This window comes from Lissotriton vulgaris, chromosome 2_1 (genome assembly GCF_964263255.1).
Source record: "Lissotriton vulgaris chromosome 2_1, aLisVul1.2, whole genome shotgun sequence".
NCBI classification, from domain to species: domain Eukaryota; kingdom Metazoa; phylum Chordata; class Amphibia; order Caudata; family Salamandridae; genus Lissotriton; species Lissotriton vulgaris.
This window is the reverse complement of record NC_141687.1, coordinates 1,855,513,566-1,855,539,900: the sequence shown is the minus strand read 5'-3', so window position 1 is coordinate 1,855,539,900 and position 26,335 is coordinate 1,855,513,566. Positions and strand designations below refer to the sequence as shown.

General features: G+C 47.1%; 1 protein-coding gene across 1 annotated transcript in view; it reads left to right on the top strand.

Annotated features, from left to right (window-relative positions):
• The first annotated feature begins 872 nt into the window (after positions 1-872).
• LOC147733412 (gonadotropin-releasing hormone II receptor-like) overlaps positions 873-26,335 on the top strand; it is a 138,370-nt gene continuing 112,907 nt past the window's right edge. Inside the window, exon 1 of the mRNA XM_086958963.1 lies at positions 873-1,385. Coding sequence (XP_086815089.1) covers positions 873-1,385 — 513 coding nt within the window. The remainder of the gene's footprint in view (positions 1,386-26,335) is intronic.

The following is a 26,335-nucleotide window of genomic DNA, read 5'->3' as shown; positions in this document are numbered from 1 at the left end:
CTATTCCAAGCATGGAGTCCCACTCTGCAACTCTGGGCAATAGCTTGCTTAATCTCCACAACGGCCCCCGCAACGCTAAGGATGCCTGGCCTCCACCTTGGGGGTGCCCAGGAGTGGACGCCTCACAGGGAAAGCCAGGATGGGTTCCACAGTGGTAGTCGTACAAGCGCCTTGAGACCCTTGCGGGTGAGTAGTGCGCTATACAAGTATCAATTTACATTTAGCTTGAATAATGTCAGAAATGAAGTTCAGAATAAAATATGGCAATCAAGCACACATTTGTTAGCAGTGTCATTCCGTTAACTTATTGTCTAGGGATGAAGTCTGTCACACAGATACTTTAATGTGTTAGCTTATTCATGTCGGCATACAATTAGGCCTGGGTTGTATGTAACATATTTTTCTACCAAAAGCCCTACCACACTCGACAAACTAGTTCAGAAAAAGTACATTATTGCAGAGCTTTTACCTACAGTGTTGGCAGTGAATGAGTTATAGCCAAAGGCACAGGAAGGAAAAAGGTAAAGCATAGAGTCATGTGAAAACCGAGTACAGTGTTTGATTGTGGACACCTGGAACTCATAGCAAAGATTAAATTCGTTGCAAATATTTGGCTGTGTAATAAGGAAGTATAAAGAAGTGCTTTCACTTACTAGGAGCTTTGGTTATCTGGTGATTTATTAATAAATAGAAAAGAATAAATATTGGCCGAAATAGGATTTCAATATTTATGTTTTTGTGCATTTTCTTATATATGAATACACAGATACAAATATTACATCGTAGACATGGCCACGTGTTAGCCTTAATTTGCCAATGTACATTTTATCTTCCGTCTCCTAAAAATGGTATCCGTCTTTGTTTTGTAGGCCATGAGTGACGTGCCATATGCCTCCAACCACACAAACCTCACTGCCCAGCTGGGCAGTGTTCCATCGTTCACCAGCTCGCCAGAGCCCTGGATGGAGCCCACCTTCACCTCTGCTGCCAAAGTCCGCGTGGCCATCACCTGCTGCTTCTTCCTAGCCGCAGCCTCCTGTAATACTGCCGTGCTTTGCAGCATCCTGAGGAAGCGCCGCAAGTCGCACATCCGGGTGCTGATCCTGAGCCTGACCGTGGCAGACTTGCTGGTCACTACCCTGGTGATGCCGCTGGATGCCATCTGGAATGTCACTCTGCAGTGGTACGCCGGGGATCCCCTCTGCAAGCTGCTCAACTTCTTCAAGCTCTTTGCGATGTATGCCGCAGCCCTGGTACTGGTCGTCATCAGCTTGGATCGACACTCAGCCATCCTGTACCCATTCAGTTTCACGAGTGCCAGCCAGCGCAACAGGGTCATGCTATGCGTGGCCTGGGGCCTGAGCATCTTCCTTGCGTCGCCCCAGGTACAAGGTCTGCAAGTGGGAGGAGGAGCGCAATCTTAGGGCACCTGTGCTTTTATAGTGGTTTAGCCATATTGCTCTACAGAATATGAAGCCAGCAAATGTAGATGTGTTTGCATGATAATATTTAGTATATACTTTCTAAATTACTTAATACACATGCCACATGCTGCTTATAGGCTTTTTAGAGAAACGAAGAGTGCATGCATGTGATTACGGTGAGAGAGTACAGGTAACAGAATACGTTCTACCAGGTGCTTAGAAAAGGAGGAATTGTACACTAACTGCTTATATAATTAATAGACATCTTGCACTGAGTATACAGCTTTTGTCTTCTTTCTGAACTTAAGGTTACAGTTGAGGTGGGTTCCGGAAAGCACCAGGCTATGTTGCTGTCGCTTATAGTATTCTGCAAAAACACTGGGGTGAATGTATGACATTGTTCTGCATTCTGTTCATCAACTGCTGGGTTTGCATTTGTCACCCCGAGTGGGAAAGGTATGCTCAGACGTGAGTCCCGTGCTCTCCCGACCACTGGAGTCAAGCTATCCTGGCTGATGACGGCTGATAGCCAGAAACCGGTCCTTGGATGCTTGACTCCGGTCCAGGGAAGACATGGCTTGGCAGTTCGGGCTGGACTGTTCCCATGAGGCACAGGGTCAAGGCTGATTTGCATATGGCCATGTCTGAACTGGGGTGGTGTGGAGTACAAAAAAACGATGGATTTACACCCAGATCTCTGTACTGAGGTGAATGTATGACATTGTTCTGCATTCTGTTCATCAACTGTTGGTTTTGCTTATAGTATTTTACCATCGATACAGAAACTTTAGCAGAGTTCTGTTAGTAGGCTTGGTTGACTTGCTGATTCTCGTTGAGTAGTGATGAGCAATTTTCCACATGAAAAAAGGGCATTTACCTCAGATGGCATTGTGAGTAAAAGTGTACATTTCAAATGTTACACGCTGTTTGGTAATTGGATGGCTAGAATTTACATGCCAATGGTGCCCAGTCCCTTGTTCGGCCTCGCCTAGATAGCATTTGCGCTCTCTCTCCAAGACATTTTGGGGCATATTTACAGCAAAGTGGTGGAGCGCTGCGTTCGCCTCCTTGGCTTACACTGTGCACCGCTGCCAACAATATGATGCAGCCCTGTGTTTCCCCCTATGCTGGCGCAATATTTAGCAGCCTAGCGCCAACACAGGCACCCTAGCACATTAGTGCAAGGGTGTCTGCGTTGAGGGGAAGAAAGTATCCCTTCCTGCACATACACAATCTTTAAAAGGCGTTTTGTAACTTTTATGTGTGCTGCCTAATGCAGCACACATAGAAGTTGCAAAACATCATTTTATTTTTTGATTGGTTATGTGCAAGAAGGTATACCTTCCTTCACATAAACAATCAATGGCATTTGCTATTTCTATGTGTACTGCACAATGCAACACACATAGAAACAGCAAAAACGAGAAGAAATAAAGCATTTCTCCTCTTTTCACCTGTTTAAGACCAGGTTTTCCCTGGTCTTAATTGTGGCGCTGCCTCCTATTTATGCCACTTTTGTAAAAAGGGGGCAGCGTCAAAACCAATGGGTGTTGCAGTGGAACGCCCACCACAACACCCTTTCCGCTTCACTTTCATACTAAGTGCAGTGTGAAAGGGGGCCTTATTTACAAGGAAATGTTTAGCCACGTTAAATGGCTTAGCGCTTCCTTGTAAATAAGGCAAAGCCCCTATCCCCACCACAAAATCACTCAAAGTGACGCTGTGGTGGTGATAGGGGCTTGTAAATATCCCCCTTTGTTTACCATCAATGGGATTGTAGGCCACCAATTACTTACCATTGGTTGGCTTCATGGGCACTCTCAATTGCTTCTATTCTGCTGGCCAGAGCTGCATTCGCAACTTCCTTTTCTTGTGTGTGGCCCTACCCTAAAACATGGCCTAAGCACTTGTGCCCTTCCACTGCTCAAGTTTTTGGGAGATGTTTCTTTTTTTTGTTGACGCACTATACAGATTGCATCACTTATAGTTGTCTCTCTCCTGTCTGTATTTATCCCATATCCAGCTGCTCCCTCTCATTGTCATGTTTGCTTCTTCCCTCCCAACCTTTTTCTGTATTGCCCTACCCTCCTATTATTGTGTTGTGTCCTGACCCACCATAAAAAAGAGCTGTGGCATGGACACTGCTGGCTGCGTCGTAGCAAATTTGTTATCTTCTCTCCACCCGTCCTATATCCTTTCGTCATTCCCTATACCTACTTCTTCTTCCCCCAACCTCTCTTGTATCTTCTCAATCTTCCACCCTTCTCCGTCCCTGAAGTTCTCTATTTGCTTAAAGTCCTATTGCACCGCTTTGATGTATAAGCTAGCTCCCACACTGTTGCTATTGCCTCTTCGTCTTTGCCTTCCTCGTCCCTTCCCCTCCCATGTATTTTTGCTTACCCTGTCCCGTCCAGCCCCCTCCTGCTTTGTATTTCCCTGTCCGTTTCACCCCCTCCTGTGTTGTGCTGTTTGTTGTAAGACCAAAAGTGTTATGGCACAGCCAGCACTAGCTGCGTCATATCCCTTTTTTAGGTCTCGGCTGAGCCAGCACATGTGCTGCTCTAGTGAGACATTTAGTGAGTTGGGCTTTAAAAAGCTGACCACAGCTTTTTGGGTGGCATAGAGCATGCGGTTATGCGCACAGGCAGGGGCAGAGGCGCCATCTGGTTTTCCTCTCGCTCTCCCAAGGACACACGACTCGCTCCGCCTCTCTATGCCCGCGCCGTATAGGGTTCTTGTTGGGTAATTCACCAGATCTCCCCAAACTAACCTGCGCATCGCTACTCTAATGCAGCCTCGCAAGCAGGTTTACCAGGTATACCGGGGCTCCCATCCCTAATAAAACTTGCCATAGCATTTCCCGCAGCACAAGATCAAATGTCCCAGGAAATTCTATGGCAAGTCAGTCAATTTAAGGCATTTAGGGCCAGATGTACAACTATAATACTGATTTCCTAATTGCAATTCTCCCAGAATCGTAATTAGGATATCAGCATTCCTAATGTATTGGACTCATTGAGTTGTATTTAGGGATTCCTTGTGGGTCGCAAATCAACCTACCTCATGAATATTAATGAGATAGGTTGCAGTTTAAGACCCATTGAGAATAACAGCTATCACAGGGATGGTGATCTGCTGAGGTCAGCAGACCACCATGCCTGTGATTGGTTTTTAACAAAGCAATCTTTTTTCTTTTAAATGCAGCCCATTTTCCTTAAACGAAAATGGGATACATTTAAAAAGTAAAAAAGAGAAACCTTCAAGTTTCATTTTGGAAGAGTAGGCAGTGGTCCTGGGCCTGCTCCTTCTTGTACCCAGGATAAGGGGACAAAGAAAGTGGACCTCAGGAGTCAGTTAGCTGACCTCCTCCATGGCTACAGGGACACAAACAACTACAAAAGTCCTTTTCCCAAACCGGCCAATTGATCAGTACCAACTTGACCTGGATTGGACCTTGCCAGTGGCCTCCGCTGCAGTGAGTCTAAGCCCCTAAGTGCTGTCCCTGAAATCATGGAAGCCATAGAAGTCACCCAAAGGATCTGCTAGATAAACTCTGAAAAGTTGGGACTACTATGACTCTGGACCCATCAGAGGGACCTTGCGGAAAATATGTCCAATTTCGATGGACATTCATCGGATACATGCTCATCTCGCTAGAGGATTTTGAGCTTCATAAAATAAGTAAGTCAGATGTTCAAATCTTTGACCAGGACAAACACAAGTGGCACTCTATCGCGGTAGGCCTGGAATCACACCTATGTCCCAGTCTACCACTTCCATAGAATTTCATCGGTGCTTGGTTTTTTTGGCACCATTTTTAGTTAAAGCTTTAAAAAAAATCATATTTTCTGTTTCCCTAATTGGATTATTGTCATTTTTATGTCATTTTGTTTATCTATGTTTACTCTATTGGTCCAATTCAGTTTACAATTTTTATAATTTGGTGTTTTATTTTATTACTGTTTTGGTACTGCATAAATACTTTGCACATTGCTGTAAATAAAGTCTGTTTCCTGTGCAATATTTACTAGAGGGTTGAGTTTGGGTTATTTTTATGGCTTTGTGGTTCATCCAGATAAATTAGTGCCATTATCCAAATAATAATCCACTTTCTTACACACAGAATAAACAAACTCAGCAGAGAGTACGAAAGTTTAAACGTTAATGCATTCATGACCAGGACTGGAGGGCCATAAAAAAAAAACAAGGGTGTGGGTAGTGACTAACAGTGAGGCCCATACTGAGATTCATCCAGACAGGAATATATGTAAAGACACAAGCAAGGCCATAGGACGTTCTCGAAACCCGAAGAAGAATGCATGGAAGACCAAACAGCCCGATCATGGGTCGGAGAGCTACAAAAGAGCTAACAAACCTGAGTCAAAACAAAAAAATAAAGAAATCAAGTGATCCCAGCACTTTCTGGTTACAGAATACATCATGTCAACAGCAGGGTCATACAAAGTCTTCAAGACGAAAGCAGAGGTGACAGAGACAAAGAAGCAGCAGAAGCCTGGCGCAGCAGAGTCTGTGGAAGAGGCCACATGACTGGCATTTACTTCTTCAGTGAATTGAACGCTGTCCTTTTACCCTGCCATCCCACCACACATAAAATAGCAGGGGCCTTATTTATGAAGGCCTTGCGCCGCCGGTGCGTCACTTTTTCCCATTTTAATAGTGGTGCACCGGTGGCGCAAGGCCTTCATAAATAAGGCCCCAGAATACGGGCAGGCCCACTGCATACTGTGAAACGGGCTGTTTGATACTCCCTTATAGACTACGGGGACTGGGTCAATAAAGTGCCATATTGAAGGCGATGTGCGCTCGGTTCCTATTCAGGCCCTGCTTGAATTCCTGCAGCAGCACGGTTCAAGAGCACTTTATTCTGCTAGGCTATAGGGAGCTGCATCATGGCAAGCAATCACCTCTCTCTAGTCTCTGCCCCCAGGCTGAGAGGCAACAAGTGCATCCCCCCCCTCCACTTCTCGCAGAATACGGCTCGCTCCTGGCCGACTGAGTGGAAATGTCTGTCCGGGGCCGGGCTCCTACCTCTGTGTTATCATTTCCATCTCTGGCCAGGCCTGGGAAAAAGGAATCGAATTCGGAGAGGAGGGGAGGTTAATTGAGGCATTTTCAGTCCGAGTGTTTGTAGGAACACTGTGAGCTTTGGGCGGGAGAGCACACCGCTATCACGGGGTCCATTCTTCTCAAGAGTATGCGTTTCACCTAAGTGCGAGATACTCACAGAGACGAGAGCGCGTTTCCTAGAAACCTAGCCAATCTACTTTGAATAGTAGTTTGTGCACAAGCTATTTTAATGGTCCGCAAAGGTCAAATGCTCTTCTGTAATACCCCTATTGTGAAGCCTCATCAAAGCTTCTTTTTCCTCATCTCTTCTCCTGCCACCACACCACATCTCATATTTTGGTGGTAGGGTGTTTATTTTTTTGAACATTTCCGTCTTTATTTATCCATATTTGTTTTTTGACCATCTTTATTTTGAGAATACATGAAGTCTTAAAATGGTATATTTCCATATTTATTTAACTTTTAGATGTTCATTCATACGTGGATGCCTGTCACGTTCTAGCAAATAACAAAACACTACACCCACAGGTGCATATTAAAATTATACTACAAATATATGCTAACATATGCCTGTATTTAAGGAAATCTCATCCTGTATGCTAACATATGCCTGTATTTAAAAAAAAATCTCATCCTGTTTTTTAACTCCCCAAGCTGTCTCTCTGCTCTGGTTTTGCCTGCGATTCATGAAAGACAGCATGGAGAGTCTGTCACTAAAAGCACCATTTTTAGTATTTTTCCACTTTTAAAAATAAACATAGACAGGAGACATATTGTTTTCTGTTTGTATTTATCTGCAAAAATGGAAAAGTGGGAGCCTTAACTATTATAAATCAAGGGATCTACTAATGTTATGGGGAAAACCACTTCACCCACAAGGCGCCTCTCACCTGTGCTTAATTTGGAATAAAATAGGTGCCAAGGCCTAAATTATAATCAGAAGCCCTCTGGTGCCACTGTCAAATGTAGGGATTGTGGAATATCACAACAGCTTGCTTAGTCTTGATTTCACCTCATGCCTCTTTCATCCCCTGTTGGGACGGAAAGGTCCCTCGCATGGTGACGGACATGTACCCCTGGGCTAAATGCCCCAGTTGCAATGATATCTGGATCCTTAATAATAATGTTTGGTCATGAGCGAACACGGATCATGCGTGTGTACTGTGACCTAGATGAATCTATTCAACTGCAGTCTGCTTAGACCAAGAGAGGCGCCCAAAGCATTACCTTCCTGAGGTGTAGGGCCAATGCCTTCATCTAGAGTTAAGTAGCACAAGACATGGTGACAGAATGCCATGTTTTTAGTGTTCAGTAGAGTGAACAAGTCCATTTTAACTGTGCCACTAGAGTGGTAACTCCTGGCCCACTCTTGTAAATATCTGATCCTGTGTGTTTAACTCAACCCTTGGCCTGCATTGTGTTGTGTGCAGCGTGAGGATGCATGCGAATAAGGTATGTCACATGCGAATAAGGAAGCGGCAACAGCCCATCACAAACTACGGCTGATCAGGAAATCATTCCGTATTTGCCTGACACTGCCGCCAAAACGCTGATCAGTTCTTTAGTATTATCATCTCTTGATTATTGCAATGGTCTGTTTTTAAATGCCCAAGTTAAGACAACGAACAAGCTTCAGTCTGTACAGAATGCAGCAGCACGGCTGCTTTCTGGAACACCCAAGTTTTCCCCGATATCAGATACCATCAAGAGATACCACTGGTTAACGATCTGTAATCGGATCAAATTTAAATCACTTTGCATAATATACAAAGCACTGCATGACCAAGGCCCACACTTTTTTAAGGATCAGTTGATACCTTACAAACCGGTCAGACAGCTTCGATCGGCTAGTCTGAACCAATTAGTGGTCCCTAGATCCAAAACAGTTTCATGGGGAGATCGTCGCTTTATAGTTGCGGCATCCAAATTATGGAACATATTGCCACAGTACATCAAGATGTCCTCTTCACTTCTGCAGTTCCGTAAAGGACTAAAGACTTGGCTTTTTGATCAATAATTTAAGCAAATATTACTATGAGCATCCGCAGAAAACTAGGGAATCTCTCAGCGCCGAGACGCCTATAGGTATTCGTTCACGCTTAATAAATTGTAAAAATAAATAAATAAATGAATAAATGTGTTCTAGAGATGGTACATAACAGGCGAAATAGTGCGATCACTTGCATGTGTGTGCAAGGATGTATATGTGCCGGAGAGATGGGATAGTGCATGAGAAATAGCTCGAGCGGTTGTGTGGGCATGCAGGTATGCATGGGTGCCTGAGAGATGATAAAGTGTGGGAGAAATAGTGTGAGCAGCTGCCTGTGTGTGTTTACTAGGATGTGCACATTGCTCCATGCACAGCACATAGGAGATGGTGTGGGATGTTGCTTGAGCATGCTGGGATAGATGTCTGAGAAGAGGCACAGTACATTGGAGACAGTGATACCTGATTACATGTGTGCCTAGGGGTATGTGTGTGCTTGTGAAAAGCACAATACACAGAGACAGTGGATTCTATTTTGGGAGACCCAGGGGTTACTGAAGGAGTAGGGAGAGGTGGAGGTTTGCCCCAGACAGATGTGTGGTTCCTGCATTCCTGAGAGTCGGCAGTGCCCACATTGGAGGAAGAAAGAGCCACACTCTTTGGTGCGCTTCGATAGGAGGTCTTTGATTCTGGAACGAGGTCACTGCTAAAGGGGCATGGGAACATCTGAGCAGGGAGATGGGGCTAATAAGAGAATCATAAAGAGTATGGCTAAACTTTTGAAACACATATCACTGAGACTGACATCCAGTTGTGAGTCTAGTCACTCCCCTGGCCTGTCTTCGAGGCTATAGAATTTGGAAACTGTCCTGATCTGATAGTCTGCTCTCTCAAAAAAATGTTTTCGCTCTGTGCAGCCCCCTGAGTACGAACTTTAAATCCAGAGACACTACATCTCTAGTGTGTCTGGAAATGGATTATAAAAAGGGGAGCTTCAGACTTCCAAACTGTCAAACTGAAAGCTGGACATCAGTGTGGAGAAGGTCAGCAAAGGTTGTGCCAGTTACGACTAGGATTAGGGTCTAAGAGTCTGCCAGTCTGATATGCTGGATGATGGGCCATCACCCAGGAGGGCAAAGAACCCTTGCCTGTAGCACCAGCTTCTTCCTGACTCTAGACCAGTAGGCCCTGTAAAGTAATGGGGATTGTTTGGAGGGAGTGAGGTCCAATGGGAACCCATTGCGTGGATCCCGGAAGTGGAGTGTAAGATTCTGGTCCTTCAGGACTATGCACTGATCAGGCTGCCAGCCCGTGTGCCAAAGTCAGTGCCCCCTTGCCAAGTGGAGCCCACAGTCATAAATACGGTTTACCGCCCTTGGCACTGCCCAGTGAGAGTCAGAGAGCTGTTGCCCAATTCATCACCATGACCTGAAGAGGGCTTTCCCATTTTTTGTGCTGTCTGCAGCCCCCATATTCCACGTGGGTACCGCTGTGAGAAGAGATGGCCGTCAACGTATATGTGCTGCTGTGACCCTACATGCATGTCAGGTGAAAGGGGCCATGAAGAAGGAAGGGTGCTGTTGCCCTGTACCCATGTGAAGATGAGTAGATAATATGAGCTGTGACCTGTGGAAAGTGAGAGCAACAAGCTCAACTTGCCCACCCTGGAGCTTCAGAGACCTACCCCAAGATCCCAGGAGATCCTTACCACATTAGAGGAGCACCGAGAATTGGGGACACCATGAATGCAGCTTCCTACTATCTGGACAGAGCCAGGCTTCTGAGAGGCGCCCAGGGACTCTGAACTGCAACGTCACAAGAGCGGGTAAACTTCACATACTGGCCGCTGGGGCCTGGGGAACTCGCTCTGAATTGATGCGCTCTAGCACGAAGACTCAGGCATCTTGCTAAAAAGCACACCATAGAACTTCTGACACTTGAACGCCTTTCCTTGGATGTCGCCACATGTAAATGGGGAATAACCATCAGGCATAAAGAGCGAAGTAGGACTGGAAAGCTGACCTGGGTAACGCTACTTGGCTTGCCTCAAGAAGGCTGCACATATTGTTTGTAGTGTGTTGTATTATACTTTGTGTTAGTAGATAAATTCTCCTTTTTAGGGCACGCCTACTGATGCGCTTGCGCATAGCTGGCGAGCTATATTGAGGCTTAAACAGAGCTTAACCATCTCGGCGATATGTTGTAGTGCCCGAGAGTGCGTGCACATCAAAGCCACCAGCCTCCTCAGGCATCTCAAGCTTCCCCAGCCGGCATTTCTCCTCACCTAATTATTCACTGCACGGCCAGCTGGCCGCTGCTCCCGGGCCCCTATTCTTCCATTCTTGCCTCTACCCGCCCCCCCTTCCCGCCACAGCTATGGCGAGGGCTTGTTTATATTGCAGCCTAACCATCTCACACGCTGCTCTTGAAACAATAACCGTTGTTGGTCATGATATAATTAAACGCTCTAATTATTTTATCAGGCCTACACAGAATTTTATAAAGTCTTTTGCTGGCATTTTCGTTTTATGCTGATTGCTATTTTACACCTTTCACATACTGGCGATTTGCTTCAAAGGAATACATTCATCCTGAATCCCGTTACTAGAGCTTTCTCCTCTTCTGCTATATATGGGTTTTAGTTGAATTTCATTGATCTCTTTTACTAATGGTTTATAAAAAGTGCAACCCACCACAAAGCTCCATCTACACAGCTCCACCGATGCACCCACCACACAGTTCCACCGATGCACCCACCACACAGCTCCACCGATGCACCCACCACACAGCTCCACTGAGAAACCCACCACACAGCTCCACAGATGCACCCACCGCACAGCTCCACAGATGCACCCACCACACCGCTCCACCGATGCACCCACCACCCAGCTCCACTGATGCACCCACCACACAGCTCCACCGACACAGCTCCACCGATGCACCCACCACACAGCTCCACTGATGAAACCACCACACAGCTCCATGGACACAGCTCCACCGATGCACCCACCACACAGCTCCACTGATGCAACCACCACACAGCTCCACCGACATAGCTCCACCGATGCACCCACCACAGAGCTCCACAGATGACCCCACCAAACAGCTCCACTGATGCACCCAAGACACAGCTCCACCAAGGCACCCACCACACAGCTCCACCGAGGCACCTACCATACAGCTCCACCGATGCACCCACCACACAGCTCCACCTATGCACCCACCACACAGCTCCACCGAGGCACCCACCACACAGCTCAATAGATGCACCCACCACACAGCTCCACAGAGGCACCCACCACACAGTTCCACAGATGCACCCACCACACAGCTCCACCGAAGCACCCACCACACAGCTCCACCGATGCACCCACCACACAGCTCCACCGATGCACCCACCACACAGCTCCACCGAGGCACCCACCACACAGCTCCACCGACGCACCCACCACACAGCTCCACCGATGCACCCACCACACAGCTCCACCGATGCACCCACCACACAGCTTCACCGATGCACCCACCACACAGCACCAGTGATGCAGCCACCACACAGCTCCACCGACATAGCTCCACCAATGCACCCACCACACAGCTCCACCGATGCACCCACCACACAGCTCCACCGAGGCACCCACCACACAGCTCCACCGATGCACCCACCACACAGCTCCACCGAGGCACCCACCATACAGCTCCACCGATGCACCCACCACACAGCTCCACCCACCACACAGCTCCACCCACCACACAGCTCCACAGATGCACCCTCCACACAGCTCCACAGATGCCCCACCACACAGCCCCACCGATGCACCCACCACACAGCTCCACCAATGCACCAACCACACAGCTCCACAGAGGCACCCACCACACAGCTCCACAGAGGCACCCACCACCCAGCTCCACTGATGCACCCACCAGACAGCTCCACCGACACAGCTCCACCGATGCACCCACCACACAGCTCCACTGATGCAACCACCAGACAGCTCCACCGACACAGCTCCACCGATGCACCAACCACACAGCTCCACTGATGCAACCACCACACAGTTCCACCGACACAGCTCCACCGATGCACACACCACAGAGCTCCACAGATGCCCCCACCACACAGCTCCACCGATGCACCCACCACACAGCTCCACCAAGGCACCCACCACACAGCTCCACCGAGGCACCTACCACACAGCCCCACCGATGCGCCCACCACACAGCTCCACCTATGCACCCACCACACAGCTCCACCGAGGCACCCACTACACAGCTCAACAGATGCACCCACCACACAGCTCCAGAGAGGCACCTACCACACAGCTCCACAGATGCACCCACCACACAGCTCCACCGAAGCACCCACCACACAGCTCCACAGATGCACCCACCACACAGCTCCACCGATACACCCACCACACAGGTCCACCGAGGCACCCACCACACAGCTCCACCGATGCACCCACCACACAGCTCCACCGATGCACCCACCACACAGCTCCAGCGACGCAGCCACCACACAGCTCCACCGACACAGCTCCACCGATGCACCCACCACACAGCTCCACCGATTCACCCACCACACAGCTCCACTGACACAGCTCCACCGATGCACCCACCACACAGTTCCACCGATGCACCCACCACACAGCTCCACCGATGCAGGCACCACACAGCTCCACCGAGGCACCCACCACACAGCTCCACTGATGCACCCACCACACAGCTCCACAGATGCACCCACCACACAGCTCCACCGATGCACCCTCCACACAGCTCCACCGATGCACCCACCACCACTGATGCACCCACCACACAGCTCCACAGATGCACCCACCACACAGCTCCACCACTGCCCCCACCACTCAGCTCCACCGATGCACCCACCACACAGTTCCACCTGCACAGATCCACCGATGCACCCACCACACAGCTCCACCGATGCACCCACCACACAGCTTCACCGACACAGCTCCACCGATGCACCCACCACCCAGCTCCACGGATGCATCCACCACACAGCTCCACCAACACAGCTCCACCGATGCACCCACCACACAGCTCCACCAATGCACCCACCATACAGCTCCACTTAGGCACCCACCACAAAGCTCCACCGATGCACCCAGCACACAGCTCCACCGAGGCATCCACCACACAGCTCCACAGATGCACCCACCACACAGCTCCACAGATGCACCCACCACACTGCTCCACAGATGCACCCACCACACAGCTCCACCGAAGCACCCACCACACATCTCCACAAATGCATCCACCAAACAGCTCCGCCGATGCACCCACCACACAGCTCCGCCGATGCACCCACCACACAGCTCCGCCGATGCACCCACCACACAGCTCCGCCGAGGCACCCACCACACAGCTCCACCGATGCACCCACCACACAGCTCCACCGATGCTCCAACTAAGCTCCACCAATGCACCCACCAAACAGCTCCACCAATGCACCCACTAAGCTCCACCTATGCACACACCCCTCAGCGCAACCACAGCATCACTCAGCGCAACCACAGCATCACTCAGCGCAACCACAGCATCACGCAGCGCAACCACAGCATCACTGGTTCAAATATGTTCTTTCAATGTTTCAAGCTGTTTTCAAGCTTTCACGCTTTATCACAAATCACAAAAAGATGTTAATATTTCACTTTTGTTCTTGGATTTTCGTCACAATAAAAAACACTGACATAATCTTCACAAAAGTTATTTACAAAAGTTTAAGCTATTGCCATTACAAATTAAATACATTATTTAAGTATTAATTATTTTAAAAAATTAAAAGCCATTGTTATATGTAATATCCATACATCTAAGTCACGTAAATACAAAACATGTTGCATTATAAATGCTATAGGTGGCACATTTGCGAAAGTTATAACTATTGGCATTGTAAATGACAAAGCTATTAATTTAGCTATTTAAAAAAAATAAAACATAAATAAAAAAAAATCATTTATAAGAACAATAGCTCAAACTTTCCTAATGCGAGCCCTATTGCATTTCCAATGCTTGGTATATCAAGCAAGTACTTAACTGGGCAATCATTTATTGGTGTTGCAGGATGTATTTTGAATTGTGAGTCTGTGCTTGCCTTACAACTACCTCCTCCCTAAGAAGCCTTGGACACTGTGCTACCACTGAGAGTCAGGTGCTGAAGGGCTACTTGGCCCAGTTGCTCCGAGCCCATAGTAGCCCTGGCCCTGGGAAATCAGGAATAGAAGGTCTCAACCACATGGCGGTATGGGGCAGTCATTCTTGCTTGCCCCGTGGCCCTCTGAAAGTGGTTTGACATCCAACAACATACTCTCTATGCCCTTTTTTATCTCACTCTTGCAGGTTCTTTTTCATCCTTGCTTTCTCTATTTGTCACAGTCGTTATGTCTGTCTTCTCTTCCTTTTTTTGCATTAGTCTTTCTTGTTCCAGGTCAAAGTCTGATGGTTATATATAAAATGCCCAGTCCCAAAAATAGAGTGAAGGTGAGGCCCAGCTGCAATTACTGGCTCAAATTAATGACAGCCTCAAGTAGCTGTGGCCGGCAAAGTTAAATGGGGTGGGCGGGTGGAAGTCGACGGACAACAAAATATGTATAATTAAATAAATAAACAATACCTATTCCGTTGTCTGTCGGCTTCTCTGCCATGCCCTTCCCAGCCCCACCACGCTTACCTCTGCCGGCACCGCGGGCCTCAAGCCCTTCCTCTCTCGTCTTGTCCTTCCCCACTGCTGCCTCTTCTTTTTCCCTGTCAACCTCAGTGTTTTGATGCATCCCTAATGTGGCATTTGGTGCTCTACAAATAATCATGATAGCAGTCAAGTTGCTAGTCCTGAGAGTGAAAGAAGAACTATAGGGTGGTAAAATAAGTTTTAATTATTAATTAATTAATTAAGTAATTATAGGTTTTACCTAAATTAAAATGTTTTCTTTAGGAAGTGTAAAGGTTCCCCAGTTCCTATTTGCAAGGCTTTTCACCAACAAATAATGATTTTGCCTTGTACAGAAGGTCAGGTATACTACTTTATATTCACAGTCTCTTCTGACTCATAGATCAAAGTAGTGTCTGTTACAATATCGGTGCATATTGTTTCTGCTCTCAGTAGTAAAAAGCCTACATAGGTAGCCTTCTTGCAACAAGTGCAGGTAAAGCCAATAGATTCGAGGTTTGTTTGGTGTGCAGAATGGGCGTTAATAGGTTTACAAATGACAAACTTATGGGCATTGACAGTGCTTGTTTGCTCAGCAGCAAGCTGGAAAAACCATCTGAAAAATGGACGTTACAGAAAAGAATGCAATGTTTTTTTCTTTCCGTTAATGTATCAAAATCTTTTGTAAGCACTCACTCCCCAGCCCTTCTGGGTCACTCATCTACTGATTTCAAATGTAAAATCAAACTGTTCGCATGCCAATGGAAACAAAAGGACACAGGCAAACTGTAAATAAAAAGTAAACAAGCATTTGCAATGCAATAGCTCATGCAATTGTGAGAGTTAGAGTTATTGGCAGTGTAAATGGTCTTTTACCTGTGTGCTTTCCTTTATAGGGCAGTGGCCTTTGAGGCCTTATAAATGTTTAGCAATGCAGTATATTATCCTGGGTGCTGTACCACCAGGGATTGAATAGCTATACAATTACTATACACTAGCTCATGTAGTCTGATTCAGGAACATACACAGTTAGCTGCCTGAAGTAAAGTGACAGATTTTATTTAGCTAGGTCTCTGATACTCAAGGTACAGCTAGAGTGCCGCTGGCGGCCCTCTTGACCTTTACACGCGCCCACCCTGGAGAACAGGAGCACGAACTGCTGTTTAGCTGCTAAGAACTAATCAGAAAAAAATGTTAAATAACTGGGCAAGCAATTTATTAACCTACAACTAAATGCTTGCTCATTTATTTAACATTTTTCCAGACCTCCACGTACAATCCCTGGCACACCCAGACCCCCTATGCCCACCCTACTGGCATTAGTGCGGCCCTCGGTTATACCAAAGACTAAGTACTTTGTGGCCCCTGGGCAAAAGTTTGCAGGTACCCATGTGCTAGGTCATCAGATCTGATGAAGACTTTGCTTTAAAAACATTAAAACGTAAATGGACCTTTCACCAGTTGTGTACTAATTGCGGGAAAAGCGCTATTCCAGATGTGGTAAGAGCACTACAACACAGTTAAACAATTGGTTAAAAGTGACCCCACATTGAAGCACACATTTAGATCTTTTGTAGAGTGTGTAGTTAAAAGGATTTGGCATATTTAAGTTTCGGAGAATTGAAGTTTCAGTCTAGGCAGTGCAGATATTTTTTTAAACTGTGAAAAGCAGGCATAAACATGGTATGTACCAAATGTGCTACAGGAACATTAACGAGTTAATAAAAACCACTGCGACTGTCTAGGATTAGTGCAAGTCATGTTTGTATTAACACTTTGAATGAAGTAGGACTCATGTTACTCGGATGCCAGAGCTGGTTTATTAGGTCGAGGCCTCGTCCGCACTGCTGTAAGCAGTGAGTGGAGCCGAAGATTTAATGTTGTCTAGTATGGGGGCTTGAACCCCCCCCCTCTTCTCCATTGGCTGGCCTCAGGGTCGGATTGGGATCACAATTTGGCCCGGGCACTGATTAAAAAAGTGGCCCACATTCAAGGGGCATGGCCTACAATTGAGGGGCATGGCCCACATTCAAGGGGCGTGCCCTTTAATGAAACACCATTTGGTTACACATGTCAATGTCCTTGAATAGTAGATGTAAATACATTAAGAATTTGGACAAGTATGGTAGCGCACTGTCCAGTGACCAGCTGAAAGAGGGCATCAAAGAGCAGAAATTGGATTATAAATTCAAATCTGTTCCGAACAGGGGCCCAAAAATATGTTTGGCCCAGGGCCCCCAAAATCCTTAAGTTGTTTGGCACAGACAAGGAATGAAATTGAGAGGATACTGTTCTTGCAAAGGAAACAGGGCCAAGGTGACAATGGCGCCATGCTGAGCAACTAAAAAAACAGCAAGGCCCCTTTCTGTCACAAAATTATTCGGGCCCTCCAAGGAAGGAGCACCTAATAAGCAGCGAAGCCCCTGCTATTAATAACCTACTCAGCCCTCCCCAGACCTTCAGCTCAGGAGCACATGAATAGCAGTAAGGCCCCTGTAATTAGTAAATTAATCAGCCCTCCCCAGCCCTCCAGGCCTCAGGGCAATGTCCTGGCAGGGGAGCACAAAACACAGCTAATGGGTCATCCACGGTAGCCAGGGGGAGGCTGAGGTGAAGATGGTGCAAGCTGTAAAGCTCACCTGGCCCCCACAGCGAGAACAATTCTTTCTCGCCCACTATGCCGTGAATGCGAACTGCTGTGGGCGAGGTGTTAAAACTAACAGTGTTTATGTGCTGTGTGGGCCCCAGGGAAGACAAGGTGAAAATGGCTCAAAGGCCTGAGCAACACCTGGCCCCCAGGGAGGCCGATTTTTTCAAACAATCACCCCCTCCCCAGCCACCCTCAGTGTGATTGCTTTGCAGGGCAGGGGGTGAAGGAGAGGCCACAGCGGAGAATCGCTGCGGCCGCACAGTGAAGCTGCATTCTTTTCTCTGTCTCTGTCTCCGTGCCCTCTGTGGGACGTTTTTTTCCTCCCCTTTCCTAGTCCACAGAGAGCACAGAGACAGAGACAGAGAAATGAATGCAGCTTCACTGTGCAGCTGGGAAAGGGGAGAAAAAAAACAGCCCACAGAGGGCACGGAGAGACCGGCCCTTCGGCCAATGCCCGAATGCCCGCATTGCCAATCCGCCCCTGGCTGGCCTCGTAAATGCTGGTCAGCCATTGGAGGAGAGGGGCGTCACTCGGTTCAGGCCCCGTCTTTAGCAGATTCGGGGGCGTGTTTTTTAGCAGTTTTTAAGCCGTGACGTCATCCATCACTCAACTGCAAAAACACACCCCCAAAAACGAAAATGGCCGTGTGTTTCTCCGAGGCATTTCAGCCTCGCCTCGGAGAAACGTGGTGGTGTTTCCGGAGATGCTCGCTTCCCTTCCCTTCTGCTTTCAGGAGCTGCTCGGCTCCGCTCACCTCCCCCCTTCCTTCTGCTCTCCTCTGTCCCGCTCTGCCGCTCCCCCGGGCCCCAACCCCTCCCTCCCTCTCCAGCGGCCATGCTGCCTCAGCTTGTTTTCCTTCTCTCCTTTCATCTCTGTAGCCTTCGCATCGATTGGCCGAGCGCTAAGGAGCGCTTCTTTTAATTTGCTTAGTCCCGTTTTATTTATTAACTTCGAGGGAGCCCACCCCTCATCTGTTGCCATGTGAAAATGACCGCCGGCCGGCCCGGGACACCCCCCTGACGTCTTTCCCCGGGCTGCGCTGTGATTGGCTGCCGGCCCGGGAGACCCCCGTGACGTCATTCCTGGGGCCGCGCTGTTATTGGCTGCTGGCCCTGGACCTGACTTGTCTTCACTGGCCTCTAGTTTCCTAAGACGGCATAATGAGTGCCCCTTGCTTTGGCCACAGCGGTGGCCTGTCTGGTGCGAGGCCATATGGGTAACATTATGTGCATGTCCTCCTAGAACTGTTTCCATACTGGCCTGCTGTCTGGTGCAGAAGGCGAGGAAGGCCCCGGCACTGGGTGATTTCCGCACCTTCCCATTTCTCAGCATAGTGTCTAGCTCCTACTGATGTTCTCTGGAGAAAAGGATCCAGGTGTTCTTAGCTGAGGAATGACCCCAGAGGCACCGGCACCAGTCAGTTAAGAAGGGTAACTTGTTTCCTGTTAGAAGTTCCATTTGACCCGTTACATTCCGTTTCTATTAGTACCAACTATGGAACAGTAAAATAACTTGTTTTTTATATGCTGCGTGATACCATTTCTAATCATGGTTAATAAACGGTTTTATTATGTAATTTAAGTGCACTAATGTATCTACCTCGAAAGAATGGAATGCTGCATGGGCATTGCTGAAAGTAAACCTCATCATCACTTGTCCGTGTATATTTGTGATGTGATCTTTTAAATCACTGAACCTTCCTATTTGACTACCCCAGAAATAAATGTACCTTATCAAGTGTAACTTTAAGACACTGCTAAATACGATACAAAGTTAATGACACCACTGGCAGACCCTAAGCTGCAGCTGGAACTTTTTTCCAGGAGTGCTTAAGCTAGTGAATATACATGTGGCTCAATAAATCATGTTTTTTGTATCAGTGTGCCAAATAAGTTTGCTTCGTACATGTTTAGTAAAATGCAGATGTTAAATAGCTTATTTGTACATCTGTATACACTCAGGACACTCATTTCATATCAGTTATCGTTTACAGGCTGTTGTCATTGTCGAGCCTGGCAGTGGGCAATGCTTGTTGCTTGTTTGGTCATGGACTGCATGCACCCACGCTTGCTCCCTCTCCCCGGCTGCAGCTGACTCCTCCTCCTCCCCGTTCGCTCACTATCTATGGCTGCAGTGGCCTCCTTCACCCTTTTGCTTTTCAAACACACAGCCTGACATCCTAGTCCCTGCCTTTCTGTCGATGCTGCCGCCTCTGACTCAGAGCTGAATTAGTATATGAGCTTTTCTGCTAGGTGATCCATAATTAAATGTGCAGCGCCAATGCGATTCTAGACTGTGCTTTTTGGCCAAATGTAAAGCTGAGATAAAGTGCCCCCTTGTCTACCCAGGGCCGAAGTTTGTGGAATTTAAATGAATGGTGTGAACAGGAAGCCAACACCTACGTGCGAAGAGACACTCGCTCACGTCCATGCTTGCTCACTCTCCTTGGCTGCAGCGGATTCCTCCTCCTCGTTCACCCCCTCTTCCTCCTCACTCCGACTTGTTTTATTAATGCTACTGGTAAACGCAAATAGCAAAGAGTGGGATGCCATAAAATCACTGCACCTACAGGTTAAAAAACTTCAAACGCATGACCTTGCGTCCCCATCCCTACCTTCTTATAGCTGCTGACATCTCTGTCCCAGGAATGAATTAAGTTTGCAATCCGTGGTTATGATGATACCAGCTTTTTTATTGGGAAATCAGTAATTAAGTGTGCGGCGCCAATGTGCTTGCAGGCTGTGCTTTTGATACTGACAGCTGCCTGGGCAGCAGGCTGTCGTGTCTTTGTGGTTGGCAATGGACACATCAAACACTGGACAAAGGTTAGTGAATACAATCCTCTTTTATTGCGTGTACAGGAGCAGTCATCTGCACATCTGTCCTCTGGTCAGTCCTGGTTCTGAGTGTCCCTTCCTGTCCCCCAACCGGATGTGGTGTCCGGTGACCTGGTCACCTCCCTCATGACCCACAGGGTCCTAGCATCCTCCTGTCCTGTTTCCCTATCTGTCGCCTGTCTGTCGGGTCACGACATCTCCCCCTTTGTTGCAAACAAATGTTCGTGGTACAGTTCTATTGATCAATCCTGCCCCATCACCCTTTACCGCATTGACTCATTGTTGTGGTGAGAGAGAGAGAGAGAGAGAGAGAGAGAGAGAGAGAGAGAGAGAGAGTCCAGGTGTCGTGATTGACTCATCTCTCTACTTTCTAACTCCTATGTTTTATCGCTTAGTCTCTCTGTCTCCTTGCATTCCTTTTCGGTCGCTGTTCTCTGCCATCGTCTTTTTCTTTTGTTTGTTTGTTGTCCTCCTTCTGCTCTCTGCGTGCCAGCCTCCATCTTTCCACTTCTAGCTCCTTGCCGTGTGTCCGATGTCCTGGGCCAGCTGGCGCTATCTCTGTTGGCTCCTCTCTTTCTACGGCCGCCCTTTGTTTTGTCTGGTCTTTCATTTATTCTTTTTCGTGCCCTTCCTCTTTCTCTGGTCCCTGCTTCTTCTCTTTGCTTGCTTTCGGTGCGTTGTTCATTTTCTTTTTTGTCATATGTCATAGTTATGAGACCCATTGTTTGGGCGGTGTTGTTGCTTAGCAGGCATGGTCCTGGAACGTCGCCTTTCAGCACATGTATGTCTTCTTTGTTCTTTTTGTCTTTATACTTCAGTTCCTTTGTGAACTTTCCCAAGTTTGTTATCTCTTTCTTTGACCCCCAGGTGAAGATCTTCACCTTGGATGCTCTCAGTGTCGGCTTTGATTCCATTTTCTCGTATTCTGATGCACACATGACATTGCATGTTGTACCACTGTCCAGTACAAATTCCGCTTCGGGTTCTCCTACTCCTATCTTTGCCAAGTCCGTCTTTTCCTGGGTGCTTCTGCCTGTACGAGTTGTTGTCTCTCCTTTTCTGTTTTCCCCACTCAGTTCTATGTGAACCTCCGACATGTGGTATAGTCTTTCCACTTTCTCTTCTTCCTCATTTTCACCTGATCCTCGCGATTAACTTCTTCTTTCTCTGTCGACATATCTGACGTGTCTTGTAGTCGACTCTTGTTGTCTTCCAGTTGTTCTCCTGTCATCTCTGAATTGTACGCCTTGGCACATACTGGCGTAGTGATTTCTCCTGTTACATCTTTTGCACCTCTGGCCAAACGCTGGGCACGGACCTCTGTGTGGAAATTCCATGCCACACTTGTAGCATGTTTCTTCATGTTGTCTCCTCCCTGTTTGTTCTCTCCGGTCGTTCCTCCACCGGCCTGTGCGATATTTGCTCGTCATGTAGTGTGCGTTTTCTATTTCAACATTCTTCCCTCTTTCAATTTCCTTGGCATGTGCCGTTGCTCTCGCCTCTGCTCTTGCCAGAGACAGGATGTTCTCCAATGAGATCGGTTTTTTGAGGATCCTTGCCCTGAATCCTGTGTCACGACAGCCTTCAATGATCCGTAGCCTTATTGCTTGTTCGTTGTCAAACTTGTCGAACTCACAATGTGTCACTAATTTTCTCAGCCTTGTCGCAAAGTCATACAGCGTCTCATCCACTTGTTGACACGCAATAGTGAATGTATATCGTTCGAAGTCAATGTTCCGTTGTGGTTCAAATTTGGCATTTCTTTAATGTCTCATATGTATTTGTTTCTTCGGTTGGCAGTGTCACTAGAAGTTCTTCGATGTCATCCCCTGCTAAGTTCAGCAGTAACCCTAGTCTCTTTCCTTCTGTTACGTCCGTTGCTTCCATATATCTTTCGAACCGTCTGATCCACTTCTCCCATCTTCTTCCTGTTTGTGGCTCCGATAAGTTGAACGGCAGTGGGCTCCTGTATTGTGCGCTGGGCTTTGGGTCTGCCATCCTTGCCTTCTTGCCTTATCTGTTCTTTTCCCTTTCTGTTCTTTCGCTCCTTTGTGCTTTGTTCTATGTTTCCTTTGCTCTTTGTCTTTTCTTCTTTTTTCTTGTACCGTCTCTTTTCTCTTTCCTTTCTTCCTTTCTCTTTATCTTCTTTTCTCTTTTCTTTCTTCCTTTCTCTTTATCTTCTTTTTCTTTGTCTTTTTCTCTTTATTCTTTCACTGTTTCTTTTCTTTCTTTTCTTTCTTTCTTGTCTTTTTATTAGTATTTTCTTCATTTCCTTTTTTTTTTCTTTACTTTGTTTCCTTAAGTCTTTGGTTTCTTTTTCTCTTTTTCCTTTGTCCAGCCTTAATTTGCTGTCTTTGGCTTTGCCGGTGCTTTATTTCTTCTTTCCTCTTCGAATTCGGCACTTTCCCATAGCTCACGATCTTTTTCTGACTTTAAAATGGCCGCCGAGTCGTCCTGGCTTCCTATTGGCTTATTTGCCTGACTCCAAGATGGCCGCCGATAGTTTCGCGAGACTTCGCAGCCAATCCGATCGTTTCCTGACTCTAAGATGGCCGCCGGTGCTTTCCCGCTTGCTGATTGGCCCTCGCGCCGGACTCTAAAATGGCCACCGAGACTCTCGCGAGAGCTCGCGCCAGGTCCTTTAAACTTCGCGCTTCCTTACGCGGCGCTTACCGGGGCAATCGTGTTTTCTTTTGCAGCAGTCGGGGTGGGCTCCCGTGTCGCTGCGCTTCTTTGTCTCCGTGAATGCTCGTCCTTTCTACAACTTCTCCTCGTCTTTTTTCGGTGCACTCCCAACGCTCTTTAAATCCACGGGCACGCAGATGGGTGATCCCGCCTCTCGTCGCCAGTTGTCGTGTCTTTGTGGTTGGCAATGGACACATCAAACACTGGACAAAGGTTAGTGAATACAATCCTCTTTTATTGCGTGTACAGGAGCGGTCATCTGCACATCTGTCCTCTGGTCACTTCCTGTCCACTAACCGGATGTGGTGTCCGGTGACCTGGTCGCCTCCCTCATGACCCACAGGGTCCTAGCGTCCTCCTGTCCTGTTGCCCTATCTGTCGCCTGTCTGTCGGGTCACGACACAGACAAGGGAGGCATGCAGGGGAGATTGAAGCAGCTTTGATAGTGCATACTGGTTGACCTCGGGTACGCTGCTTTCTTCAGGAAAGTCAGAAAAGTCTTCAGGCAGCTTTGCCCATCTCCCATCATACACTGGCCTCCACCCTCTGCTCTGTTTTTATGACTCACCGCGGCTTGCCTTACACAGCTCCAGATGAAAGTTGCGTGATGCAGGGGGCTTTAGGGCAATGCAGGCATGCAAAGGAGCACACCCTGTGACATTTAATTGGGAACTTTTTGCGATATTTACACTATGTCATCATTTGTGCTCACGGTCTGAGCAGTCAACAGCGTGAGTAGTGAGTGCCGAATTTTTTCTTAGACTATCCAGAAACTGTAAAATGTGTGACAAGCATAAACCCTGGCCAAATCACAACTTCAAGCAACTGATGCACCACCAAATGCCTGTGACCCACAAGCCCCTGAGTAACACTGGTTATCATGTACCACTATGTTCTGCTAATGTTGTGCAATTACCACACAAATCACGTAATGCTGTTTTACCAGAACCATGTTGACAGAGATGTGTCAATGCCACATAAACAGTGGTGTGAAAATGAAATGTAATTCACCACCCTCCATATAAATGTACCCAACAGCATGCAGATAGTATTGCTCATGTAAATAATGCCATTTGAATGCCATGTAAATTATGAGGTGCAATGTTAGAATTCCAATACATTATAAATAGCTTTATAATAACATGTGTGTTAGGGTTATTGTCATGTTAAGAATATGCAATACCGGCATCCATGCCCCATTAAAAAAAAATGCTGTACAATTCTTAACTTTATTATGGCTCTCTACTGTTTTTTCGCACTCTTTCTTATCTCTCTTTCCCGTCTACCTGCCCCTTTACTGTCTCCCCACCCACCCTCTTCACTTTTCCTGTCTGCCTTCCATTCCCCTTCCCTCTAGAGAATCCTTAAAACTGCTGAAGTTTACTTTGTATGGCATGTATTTTCTTTCCTTATAATTTCTTGAGATCCCTGACAGTGGTTGAGTACAAACTCATAGATAAAGGCACATTTCATGTCTGCAGGGTAGGGTTTTGCCTAAAAAGGTTAGGTTAATCTCAATATGTGAACCATGATTAGTGAAAACAATGAATAGATCTTTGAGCACTCACCCAGCCCCCTCTAAACATAGTGGTGTAACACAGGCCCGGTGATTTTTTGGTAGGTGGCTCTGTGTGGGTGGTTCTTTCTGGGTGTGTGTAGCTTTTTTGGTAGGTGTCTCTGTGTGTGGGTGGCTCTGTGTGTGGGTGGCTCTGTGTGGGGGTGGCTCTGTGTGGGGGTGGCTCTGTATGTGTGGGTGGCTTTGTATGTGTGACTCTGTGTGGTTGCAAATGCAATAAGTCTTGCATTTGTGAGTGATTAAGCTATTGGCATTGTAAATGACAATGCCATTTATTTATGTTTTAAAAACAAAAACATAAATAAAAATAATGTCATGAGCAATGCCAATACTTTACTACTCACTCTTTCCCTCTTTAATACTCACTCTTTCACTTTTTACTACTCGCTCTCTAATACTCTACTAATCACTCTCTCCTACTCACTATCAACTACTCACTCTACTTCTTACTCTGTGTGTGGGTGCAAATGCAACAGGTCTCGCATTTGCTAGCGATTAAGCTATTTGCATTATAAATGACAATGCCATTTATTTATGATTTAAAAACAAAAAAAAGTCATGAGCAATGCCAATAGCTCTACCTTTAATAATATAAATGACAATGCCATTTTTTTGTGATTTAAAAAAAAAAGTCATGAGCAATGCCAATAGCTCTACCTTTAATAATGCCGAGACCATTGCATTGTAAATGCTTGTACTAATCTGTTTCCGAGGAAGTTAGCTGTGTTTCAACCAAGTCACCATTTTATTTCGCAATAACTTGTTACCAAAAATTGTGACTGAAAAACACCCAACACATTCATCACCAATCCCAACCTCTGTGACTGCTACTCACCACCTTGGCACAGACCTTGTGAGAGCAGCAGCAGCAATGAGAGTTCACAACTACACACACGGGCGGGCACATATCTTTCCTGCTATAGTCCATTTGAAAGAAAGCCAGCAGCAGGGAGGAAGCGAAGAGCTGATCCAACAGGGGAACTTGGACTGGAAGTTCCCAAGATGAGGGTGGGCTAGCCGAGAGCTGGGCACAGATATAAACTCACATGGAAGTGAGACAGGGGCATAGCTTCAGATGTGCACACAACTTGTGCCGGGTCCTGAAGAGGTCCGAAGATCTTGGATTGTATTCGGTCTCTGTCAAAGCTAGATTAATTATCGAAGGTAACCCTTCTGTGGCCTCCTAGGTGGATGATATGCAAATCGCCCACAAGCCACCAGGCAGCCACTGTCCCACCCACTGTCTGCTTGAATGAGCGACTCAAACAGAGCAAGAACTGTCACACCCTGCAGCCAGCAAGTGACTCAGCCATACACAAAAATGTATGGGAACAGATACTATCACTAGATGAATTACGTCCCCAAGGGTACTTCGACTGTCATCACTTTTGTGCACAAAACTTTACCAAACCCTCTTTACTTC